Source organism: Musa acuminata, chromosome BXJ2-11 (assembly GCF_036884655.1).
Source record: "Musa acuminata AAA Group cultivar baxijiao chromosome BXJ2-11, Cavendish_Baxijiao_AAA, whole genome shotgun sequence".
NCBI classification, from domain to species: Eukaryota; Viridiplantae; Streptophyta; class Magnoliopsida; order Zingiberales; family Musaceae; genus Musa; species Musa acuminata.
Window position 1 is genome coordinate 20,269,870 of NC_088348.1, and position 12,309 is coordinate 20,282,178.

Sequence of the window (12,309 nt, forward strand, 5' to 3'; positions counted from 1 at the left end):
TATTGTTTTCTCAATTACATTCAATAACCCACTTGGTCCAAAGACATAACAATAACATGGATAGTAGTGCCTTGACCGATAATAGTGATAATGTGGAAGAGTCGATGGTCCTATCTACGTAATTGGATGGTGGTGCATGGATCGAGAAATAGTATTTTATATATGTCACTCGAGATTCAGATTATGAGGTCAACGAGATATTGATCAAGTTTATACATGAAAAGGAAAGGGAAAGACAATTGATGATTTTGAGTAGATGCAATAGAGCCTATACGACATAAACACAAGCTCATTGTATTCAAAGCCATCGTATTATAGAAAATCTTATGACCAACAACAGTACAGTTATAGTTAGTCATACTTCTCTAAGTAGTAGTATAATAATTAATCTTATAATAGGAAGCAATAAATGAATAATAAAAGTAGAAGCTTTAACATTCTCCATACCCCATGCTAATATATGCCACAATTGTTCTTGCCTTATAAGCTACCTCAGGCACATGTGATTCACAATGATTACACTATGATAATCAATATATTGATACACTAAAGACATACAATGTATCAATATATTATATCATGTGATCATTTTAAGGATTGTGTTCGACAAATATATCAAATTGATATACATATATATAAAATCGAGAACCTTAATCGATTGCACATGGAGTCCCATTATTATTTTTTACTAGTAGAATCATATATATTCATCGATTGATTATTTAAAATTTAAAATCAAGTTATTTAAAAAATAATATAATAATTAAAATTATTTGTTCGTAGATAATTCAATATTAATGAAAAAAAATCCTAAACATACTACAAAATTACTCCATAAAATCCAAAAAAAAAGTCACTATTCTTTCCCACTTTAAATTATTTTAACTAAAATTATATTAAATTTATATTTATTTCTAATTAAAAATCATAATTTATTTTTTTTTAAAAATTAAAGTTATTTTTGATAATTCATTTCGTTTGTTTTTGTCCAAGTCAATTCCTCTTTTCTTCATGAGTATTAGGGAACATGACTCTGCAATCAGTTGTTAGAATAAATAAGTGTCCATATATATATATATATATATATATATATATATATAGGTATATAAAGATTATATGTATATAGTAAGATTACAAATTATATGTTTCAGTAATCCATCATCTTCATAGTCTAATTATAGATAAAAAAAAAATTATCAGGATTCAAATTCTCGACTGAGTGAGATCGATATTGTAGATATAAATTTACCGAAATGTAACTTAAAATTTTGTAAGTGGATTTACGACACTATCATCAGATAAATTTTTAGTTTCATAAAATTTTCAGTATTTTCGATGGAATTTAGTGACGTCAGATACGGCGGTGTATATATATTCTTAAAATTTATAGGGTTAAATACCCCTATTTTGAAACCTCGGAAGGTTAGACGTGTAAAACCAAACTGTTGCCGTTAAAAGACAACGGCGTCGTTTCTTCGCCCTCCAGCTCTTCGTCTCCTCCTTCACCGCTCTCCACCGTATCGTGTGCCGCCATGAGCTTCGACTTGGTGCTGAAGCCGTGCTGCGATGGGTGCGGGTCGACGTCCGACCTCTACGGGAGCAATTGCAAGCACACCACGCTCTGCCTCTCCTGCGGCAAGACCATGGCGGCCAATCGCGGCCGCTGCCACCTCTGCGGCGCCTTCATCACCAAACTGATCCGGGTGAGCGCTTGATCCCCCTGTCAACCCAATCGGATCCGAGTCTTGCAGTTCAGACCTCGGGCTTTCTTTCCCTTTCCTTCTTTAGGATTTTGTCGGTTTTCGCAGACGTTTCAAGGTTAGGGTTTCGTCGATCTGAATCGGGGTATTTTTTTTTTCTTTTCTGATATCGATGGATTTGTATTTTGGTAAAGAGCAGGATCTGGAGTAGACATTTCGTTCAAATTCGATGCAAGATTTTTAATTCTCCTGATCAGAAGGGGGTTTTCCCTCCTTTCTTTGTCACCATATAACCTCTAGAATTGTTCCTCAACATGCCTTATCCTAGATGCTATTTCTATTTTTTTTCAGGTTAGGGTTTTCTTTGCATCGGAAGATTAGTGTTTCTTTTGATGTTGTCCGATTTCCCTTCTTAATTTGTGGTGGACTTGTGGTGGGTAAATTTATAGGACTCTTCTATGGTTACTTAATTCGGATGTGTGTGAAATTTGGTGTTTGGACAATTGAGGCAGGAGACGTAGAATCTACCCAATGGAAACCACAAATTTTGTTCTCCTGGTCCAGAACGGGTTGCTTTGTTGCCTTTCCAAGTGTATGACATGTGATCTCGTGCCAAGACGCACTCTGTCCAAGCATTATCATGTATTCGCTTTGAGTGTATAGTTTGATCAGTTGATATTTGAATTGTATTTAATGGTTCACGATGGATGTAGATTTTAATGGTATAGATAATATAATTAGATTATAACATCCCAGTTTAGTTCCACATCGGAAATAGGTTAAGACTTGGATTAATTCATAAGGTCTAATGGGTTTATTATTGTTCCTTTGACTTAGATTGTCAAAGGCACATCTCCTGTTCCTTGGTTTTTGGAAGCCATTTTCTCCAATATTGCTTCTGTTTTAAAGCAATTTTCAGCTTCAAACACTCTTCACCTTCCTAGAGAGCTCTTTGGTAGACTAGCTGTCTTTGGTATATATCTGGGATCTCCTTTTTTGTAATGCAGATGAACTTACTGTGGCTTAGTTTTTAATTAACCAGTAAAGTTTACTTCTGACTTAAGCATTTTGAGCTAGTGGTTCAGGTTCAACAAAGTTAAAGAGTTGTATAGGATCATGATATATATACTCAAGTAAAGAGTTGTGTAGGATCATGATATAGATATTCAAGTAAAGAGTTGGTGAATAGTGATATCCATACGTGTGGGATATTGATGATTGTTTAATACATTATTTAAGTATTTTTTTTCCTGTAAAATAGCTAGTAGGATACTGGATATTTTTCATTTTTTTTCTCGGATATTTTTTTATTTTCCCTAACTCAAAGTGTTCACTTAAAACTTTGTAATTCTAATATCATATTGTGGAGTTTTTGACTAGTCATCTCTAGCTTTCCTTTTCTTATATACAGAATATACAATTTTATGTTCAATATTTTGCATCTATAGGCCAATATCAATTATATGCCTACTGTCTCATACTTTCTATTTATTTCTGTAAGATTCATACTCTCTGGATGAAGCTATATTCAGAATTTGCTGAAATTTGTTGTTCTATGTGCACGAGGATACATAGTATTATTTCTTGAGTTGTCAGAGTTGTCTTCTTGGTATTTCTGTAATGGTCCATCGAATGTAGTCTTTTGAGAACTAACCATAGTTTATAATTCATTATTCAGTGGCTGTTAAGACAATTATTATTGTGCTACTGTTTAGATTATATTCAACAGCTGTCAAAAACTCCGAACAAATCGAACTCCCGACGTCCCAAAGCCAGTGAGGCTTTTCAGAGAATATATTTTCTTTAATTATTTACTTGCAACAAAAAACTGCATTTGTGATAACAATGCAGAACAACTCTGAATGACTTGCTACTATACACAGCATGTTACGGTAGACATGTATTATCATAGTAGAACAAAATTTTTTTTTGACATTTGTTATCTAGACTGCCTTTTCAAATCACCAAATGGTTATATTCTTTAGTGTGTTATTTACATTCTGTTGTTATATACTTGCATATATGTATTGTCCATGGAAGATTCTCTAGATGGATTCCTATTAGAAAATGGTAGAGCTTGTCATTGGAACTTACAAAATTCATGGTTGCGTCTACTTGATCTAGTTGTAACTTTGCTTCTTCTTTCCTATATAGGAATATAATGTACGGGCAAGTGCCAACATAGACAAAGCTTTCTATATCGGTAGGTTTGTAACTGGCTTGCCACCTTTTTCGAAGAAGAGTTCAGAGAACAGGTGGTCTCTTCACAAAGAAGGCCTTCAAGGACGCCAACTCACTGACACTTTGAAGGTATGCACAATCATCACCATGCTCTATGATCTTTCTTTGTATTTGTTTCCTTTATGATTAGTTTATATAAGATTGGGCGGTTATCTATTGTGTTCTTGCAAAAGGTTACAAATACGAATTATGGCTTATTAGTAAAAGGACATGATGCAAGGTAGTGTATTTTAGGTATAATTTTGGTTAGGCTAGTTCAATAAACTATAGACAAGATGCAAGGAAGTCAAGTATAATCTGTTTGGTTTGTTCATACGAATATTAACGGTCCGAGCCTAAACCGAGATGTGGACTGCTCCTATTTCAAGCAATTCTGTCCAACCTATCAACAAAAATGAACTCTTTCAGTTAGGGCTCGTGAGCACAAGCCCTCTCTGTATGCACGGACTTTGCGCCCTGTTTTTTCTGTCACTTACCACCTTTCGCCACCAACCTCCATGCCACACATCAGACGCTGCTGATCTCAGGTATGCATCCTTCTCTCCTCTTCTTCCTCCTCCTTCACCGCCTCATTCTCCTCCTTTTCCTTCCTGTTCCTCTTTCCTCCACCACTTCCTCCATCCCCTCCTCTTCTTCTTCGCCTTCCTCCTTCCTCCACTGCTTCCTCCATCGCCTTCTTGTCTTCTTCGTTTTCCTCCTTCCTCCTTTTACTCAACTGCCTCCTTTTCTTCCTTCCTTTCCTCCTTCCTCTCTCTTCTTCTTCCTCCTCTCTTCCTCCACCACCTTCTCTTCTTCCTCCTCTTCTTCTCCTCCTCATCTTCTTCTCTCAGTATATATTGGTGTACCATTTGTCAGTCCACCGGTACTGACAGTACATACTGGTCTGACCAAGGAAGTACCCGACATGAAATTGCAATCCATGGACAGGACAACCAATAGAATAGTTCTTTGGCTTTAGAATTATTGAATTGATTTGTCAATCTAATTTATTTAGGTGTCTTAATCACCTTAAGGGTTCCAAAGTTGTTCCTTTATTGTTTGTTGCAGTATTTCATGCCTTAAGTAGAATGATAAACAAGAGGATTTGTTGCAATAGTTCATGGCTTAAAATAGAATGATAAACAAGAGGATTCGTTGTAATAGTTCATGGTTTAAGTAGAATCATAGACAAGAGGAAGGATAGATCTCCATGGCTCCATGCAGGTCTTTGGGAGGAAATTGAAGAAATTATTGTTTCTCATTCTTGTAACTGAGAAATGACAATATCTTTGTCTTGTCAAACAGTATAGTTAGTTTTTTAAAAAAATATATTTGCTATATTTAGAATGTGGGAGCTCTATGATCAAATTGGAGCAAAGGCTCCCATGTTCTTATTTGAGACAATGTATGAGTTTGACTTGCATCTGCATTATGCATTGTTCTTCGAGAATCTGTACTTAATAGGAACATAACAGGAATCTGATAGTTGTTGTAACAACATATGATTTTGTGAACATGAGCATTCTGGATGATTTTGCATGTTTTAGATTTTAAAGGACTTGAGGTTATTTATGTGGAAGTCTCTCAACGCTAGTTTTTTTGCATATGTTTTTATTTAAATATCAATGTCTAGCCAGTATGGCTGTTTGCCCTTATTGGTATTGGTATACCTTTCTTGAATTTAGATGTACTTAATGGAATGGTGCAGGAGAAGTACAAGAATAAACCATGGATATTGGAAGATGAGACTGGCCAGCATCAGTATCAAGGTCAAATTGAGGGCTCACAATCTACAACTGCTACTTATTATTTGCTAATGATGCATGGGAAGGAGTTCCTTGCTTTTCCTGCTGGTTCCTGGTACAAGTTTGTTTGTGGAGTTATGTGTATTGTTTCCTTGTCACTTCTGAAATCTCCTTGCTGTCCTTTTGTTTTCTCTTGGTTTCTGTTTTGTTCCCCCATCTTTCGTGGGCTAAATAACAAAAGATTGTTGATTTGCTTGGTTTGCTCCTTTTGAGGATTGTTGCAAATTTATATGAGATGAGGTTATAAATTATATCCATATTTATTGTCGTGATGCCTATACTATGTATTCCAAGTTGCTTTACATCTCATAATTGTTGGCCAATACTCAATCGTGAAGAGGTCTTATGTCTCATAATTCCAAGTTGCTTTACAGGTACAATTTTAGCAAAATTGCACAATACAAGCAATTAACTTTGGAAGAGGCTGAAGAGAAAATGAACAAGAGGAGACATAATGCAACTGGATATGAAAGGTGGATGATGAAGGCAGCAACTAACGGGGCTGCTGCTTTTGGTGAAGTAAAGAAGAATGAGGAAGCAAGCAAAGGTGAGGCTGATGGAAGCAGTCGCCTTAAGAAAGGAAAGAACAGTGATGATGGAGAGCATTCTGACAAGGGTGAAGAAAATGAGGATGAAGAGGAGGCAAGAAAGAATAGGCTTGGACTGAGCAAAAAGGGTGTTGATGATGATGAAGAAGGTGCAAAAGGGGGTGAATTTGATCTTGATGATGATGACATTGAAAAAGGTGGGTCCCAGTGTTACTGTTGTTGATGTTTTTAATACCTGTAATTTCAGAATATCTCTTCCAATAGTGGTATAATAAATCATGTATAGTGTTGTCTAGTTGTCTATAAGTTCATGATCATAGAATATCCAGTTACAGATGTTCATTGAATAAGCTAAACCAAGTCACCATGCGCTCAGGTTTGTCTGAGATAAAGGAACACATGAACTGAGTTGGTCTAAGTTGAATTCTGATTAGGGGATTGATACACCATACATGTGTTAATTATTTGTGGATGATATCTGATTCCATGTAAACTCACCACTATATCTGCCATAAATCTGATTGGGATTATTATCATCCTTATTTGTACTAAACAAATTTAGTACCTATCTGATGTGTGTTTTTATCTGCTGATCGGTTCATATTTTTTTACATCTTTTAGGTGATGACTGGGAGCATGAAGAAACTTTTACTGATGATGATGAAGCTGTTGGTAATGATCCAGAGGAAAGAGAAGATTTAGCTCCTGAGATTCCTGCTCCCCCTGAAATTAAACAGGTATCTTTTGCAGAAGTTTATGGCATGAAACTTTTTAGGCTTATGGCAACTACATCTTCCAGCAATGCTAGGATGAGATTTGATTTGTTGGATTTTTTTTCTTCTTTTTTTTGCATAAGATTTGACACTGCCTTAGATTTTGTCAAAACATAGTTTCTGAGGGACAAAGGATTAATTGTTTCTTTAGGGATTTTGGGTCTTTCATCTTTGTATATCTGCCTTCAGATTATTCAATAAGTTGATTTCATCAACTGCATACTGACATGATGCACTCTGAATCATTATATCCTTTTGTATCAGTTTGTGGATCGCTTCTGCTGCTACTGAGCATAAATTCACTAGTCACCCTCACATCTTGTTGCATCCATGGTTTGGGTTGAGTTGTTAATCATTTAGGCTTGTTACTTATTAAGATCAGATCCAGTGAGCTTAGGTTTCTTGATATAGTTTGAATCAATTTTATAGTTATTCTTCGTAGGATTCAGTCTCAGTTCTGGATCAGTTCATGTCCCTTTTCTAATTGGTTTTAAATTATCATTATTTGGGAAAGGGCCACGAGACATACCGCTAAAGGAGTGGGCAGCTAGGCCCTTAAACAACCAACCATATATGTGTTTTAAGAATCTTGTTTGGACTCAAGTAGGTGGTAATTTATTATATTCTTTGGTTCGAATGTCATAGGTTTTCTTGAACCGACTTAACAGATTGGAAACTGAAATTGCCTTCTGGTTTCTACAGAACACAAATTTTCTTTAAATCCTGGAAGAAATATAATTGGGATCCAGTGCTTGGAAAGAAATTTATAATTGCTATTTACAATGATTATTACATCCTATGAGACTCATTCTGACTGTGTCGCTTTAATATATTTAAGCCGAAAAGTCGTGCCCTTAAATAATGATGTATGGTACTATGGTCTACATTTTATGAATGAAGGAATAAAGGAATCCCTCGTATGCCAGACATGCCCTGGTTGCTCTCTTCTCACTTATAGTAACCCTTTCTTTCCCTGCAGTATTTTCTTCCTACTATCCTTGATCCCTACCTTCTAATGTGCATTCTATTTGCTGTCCTGATCATAGATCTTAAGATGAGATCAAATTGATTAGTTGAGATATTCATGATGGAAGGCACCACCATGTGGTCTGAGATTTGGTGCTTTGCTTGCATCACATCTATGATCAGTGGTTCTTTGATTTACTTTTTTCAGAAGACTTTCATAATTTATGGAAACTTGAGATATGAAGAAAGCACGTAGTATTATTGTCATGGGCTTGAGAGACTTGTTGACATGGATATGATCGACAGGGCAAACACCCAAAGTCTAGATATGGCGATGCTATATCTATATGTATAAAGCAAATAAATATGCATATGCATTCTATTTGTACTACTGTCTGCACTGTATCTATATAGATGCTGGTGTTTTGATTGATTTATTTTTGAGCGGTTATAGATGCTGAGAACTTGTCGTCATCTAGTAGTTGCTTATCTATATCAGAGAAGCCTTCATTGTTCTCCAACATTTAATAATGATGCAAATTTTAGTAAATATTGAAGTTATTGCTAATTATAAAAAACAGTTTCTGATATTTTAAATTAGTTTATAAAATTAAGAAGCTGTGCCTTTATTCATTTTCTGTTCATCAAACTTGATTAATATGTTGTCTATATGTTAACTTGGTCTTCTAGGAAGTTTTCTTGGCCAATAATGCTGGTTTACTATTTGTAATGTGCACAGGATGATGAGGAGGAAGACGAAGAAGATGGTGGGTTGAGTAAATCTGGAAAGGAGTTGAAAAAACTGCTTGGACGAGCTGCTGGATTAAACGAATCTGATGGTGAAGAAGAAGATGATGATGACGATGTAAGTGTTTATTTGGCATTTCACAATCTGTGAGTTTGTCTACTCTTTCTCGTTGTTTCTCCATGTCCTCTGGATCATAGGATGTGCATGCTGTAATAATTAGTCTGGTAGTCTGGTTGTGCATGCTGTAATAATTACATGTAGGATCCTTTTTTATTTTGCATTGCCTTTTTGACAAGCATCTTTCTTTCCTTTGGACTGTATGAGTCAGTAATTGCTAGATTGTGTGGTAATGCAATACATATACATATATAATTATGTTATTCACAGATTATTTGGCTTATATGTGTTTGGATTTATTTATTTACAACAACACAAGTTGTTAAGATGTTCATGTTGTAGCTATATTTTCTTTTAAGACACACATAGACTCCATTAAAATTTTTGGTCATATGTGTCTCCATCAAAGATCATATCCACAATCATTGAAATGCTAAATTCTTGCAATAAAACTGAGAACGGTATATGAATATATTCTTCACTGTATATATATGATTTCAAATGGTTGCTGCAACATATATATGCATAACATTTAGTGTTTTTGCATACACTAATTACTTCACTGCAGATTAAGCTTTTCAGCTTTTCATTGTTTAAATTTCTCATGTCATGAACCTTGAGCCACCTCGCTTTTGCTAAAAGTACATTTTTTGAATTGTTTTGACCATTTGGGCACCAAGTTGAAGCTGAGATTCTTCTATGCTGTTGTACTGAAGGTCTCCAACAATTGGAATATTGGAACCTTCACAATCTGAATGTGTACTTTTCTATTATATTATCTTACTACCAGCTGTTGCTAGGATTTATGACATGTTACCAAGTTTATTGGGCTGTCAAGATATTCTATAAATCATCAAACTGGATTGTTTCTATAAATCTTAATATTCTGTATTTCATGTCTAGGATGAAGAAATTGGCATGTCTCCTGTGCTGGCTCCAAAACAAAAGGATGCCCCCAAAGACGAACCAACAGAAAACACTCCCTCAAAAGCAGCACCTCCCTCTGGACCTGCCCGTTCTACTCCAACTACATCAAAATCATCTAAAGCAAAGAGGAAACCTGGGAGTGATGATGTGAAGAGCAATAATGGTTTACCTGTGAAGAAGATGAAGGATAATGTATGTACTCCATTATATGATTCTTAGGATTCTTTGGTTTATAAGTCTTGTTGTTGTCAATGGCATACTGAAGCAAGTGCACTGCTGTTATTCAGTCTTGCATTTATGATAAATCAATTTTCTCTGTTTCAGCCAAGTGCTAAGGATGAGCTTCCCACTTCATCTAAATCTAATGTACTTCCAAAATCATCTCCTGCTACAACTTCCAGACCTGGGTCAACACCTTCTACAGCTCCAGTAACAGAGGATGAAATTCGAACTGTACTCCTTTCTGCCACTCCTTTGACAACACAGGACTTGGTTGCAAAATTCAAAGCCAGGCTAAAATCTCAAGAGGTTTGTTGATATTGTTATTGTTTTACTTTCTCTGAGGTTGATAATGCTGCACAGTTTCTGGCATATAGTTTTCTAGTCCCTAAATCAAACACCAGATTTTTCAGGGTAAAGGTGCAACCAAAGGAAGCCACTCTTTCAGTTTTCATGTTTCTGAAGTTCTTTGATTTCTCAACATCTATAACTTAGCATAGTTACGTACTTTGCCCCAGTAATTTGTAACTCATAGGTCGCTAATCATGAATCATTGTTCCCACTTTGATTGGAAATCTTATGTTGTCGTTCATGGGGATAACCTTACTCCTATACATGGAGTGATAAGCATGTCTTACCTCTGTTCCCCAGATTCTATAGTGGTGGGAGACTTGTTTACTGGGTTGTCCAGGGTTGCCTGTTTTGAGCATCTGTATCGGTTCTGCTAAACCCATAACCTTATCCAACTATACTTGCTCGCTGTGAATACTTGGTTTTGAATGTCTATTCTTCTGTTTAACTGGAATTTCGGAGACCACGATATTGTATAGTTTGGCTAAAATGACTCTTGATTTTGTTATTACATGCTGTCTTTTAGGCATCTGGGAATGTTGCCTAGGTGATGAAGCCTTTGGTTTGAACCTTTCATAGGTAGGCTGATCGACATCGAATTCCCTCATACCATCTGCAAAGTACTTAGTTTGTTTGGTCAGGTGAATTTATGTGAGTTTTTTTGTCACTGGGGCGTCAATGCTATTTAGGTTTATGAAAACTATGTGAAAAATGTTTCACCTAGGGATCCTTTTTATGTGTTCCATTAAATACTTTTACCTTTTTTTTGTGATTGACATTTTAGCTCCTGGTTTGTACGCATCACACTCTTAGTTTAGCTATATCACTTCTTAGAACATCTGCAGTTGTTTGGTATGTGTTACACCGTTCAATTGCTTTCTAGCTTGTCAAAAATATATTCATGATTTCTATAACACAATAAAAATTGTTTCAGACTGCTAGTCTCTACTAATGAGATTACTGCCTTGTCCCTTTCTGGAAAACAACTTGCAATTATCAATTGCTTTATTACCTGATATCACTCAAATAAATTTTTTGCAGGATAAGAATGCCTTTGCGGACATCCTCCGGAGGATATCAAAAATACAGAAGGCTAATGGTCACAACTACATTGTGCTGAGAGATAAATAGTACAGTGTCATATAGTTTCCTCGGCCTTCTGGTGATGTTGCATCAGACTTTTTTTGCCGAGTCTCCAAGGTTACCGCTCCTTCGAGTGCGACAAACACAAATCGGAATAAAAGTGTTATCAAATAATATTTGGAAAGGTTTCGGTGGATACTATAAAAGCAGGCTTAATTGTATATTTGTAGATTGTGTACTCGCCTGACTTTGCATGCGAAGACTCCGTTGCTTCACAGGCTATGCAGTTCTTGAAACCTTACAATGCAGTTGTGGTTGAAATGGCTTAAACTTGTTTAATTGTTCATTTGCACAAATTGATGTAGCTGTGACCTTTTCTTCTTGACTTTTAAATTCTTCACGTATATAGATGAATTAATTTGCACAAATTCATTTGTGCAAATTCTTCACCGCATGGTTGAAATGACTTTTAAATTCATTTGCACAAATTAATCGCATATAGATGAATTACCGTAATTCATCTATATACGATTAAGGTTTTAGGATTTGGAGGGATATGTATGTTAAAAAGTAAATATAGAGGGGAAAATCATGGATTTCAAAGAATGCTTCTGTAATTTTATCATGAAAATAAACAATAATCTTGAAATAGGTTTTCGTATTATGTATTTATTTGAAAAAAAATGCTCATTTTATTGAAGCATTACAAGTGTCCGAGATAATGGTATTATTATACATTGCGTCTTAACCTAACCACTAGATTGCCTCTTCATAGTATATTACGGGTGCATGATTCTTTGTCCTTAATCGCCTCCTTAAATCAATTAAAACTTCTTATCTCGAAAATAATGG

At 35.5% G+C, this 12,309-nt stretch overlaps 1 protein-coding gene across 1 annotated transcript; it reads left to right on the top strand.

Moving 5' to 3' along the window:
- The first annotated feature begins 1,418 nt into the window (after positions 1–1,418).
- On the top strand, positions 1,419–11,796 carry LOC135626239 (transcription initiation factor IIF subunit alpha-like). Its single transcript, XM_065131411.1, has 9 exons — positions 1,419–1,703; positions 3,855–4,010; positions 5,629–5,780; positions 6,100–6,470; positions 6,895–7,010; positions 8,752–8,877; positions 9,781–9,996; positions 10,129–10,332; positions 11,416–11,796. Exons 1-9 carry the CDS (start codon positions 1,533–1,535, stop codon positions 11,503–11,505), a joined length of 1,602 nt encoding a protein of 533 aa, XP_064987483.1. The 5' UTR covers positions 1,419–1,532; the 3' UTR covers positions 11,506–11,796.
- The last annotated feature ends 513 nt before the right edge of the window (positions 11,797–12,309 follow it).

Bases quoted from the DNA above. Each gene is read 5' to 3' on its own strand.
- LOC135626239 (XM_065131411.1), top strand. From the start codon at position 1,533: ATGAGCTTCGACTTGGTGCTGAAGCCGTGCTGCGATGGGTGCGGGTCG. The intron at 5,781-6,099 runs GTACAAGTTTGT...GTTGCTTTACAG, and splicing joins GCTTTTCCTGCTGGTTCCTG to GTACAATTTTAGCAAAATTG. The intron at 9,997-10,128 runs GTATGTACTCCA...TCTCTGTTTCAG, and splicing joins TGAAGAAGATGAAGGATAAT to CCAAGTGCTAAGGATGAGCT.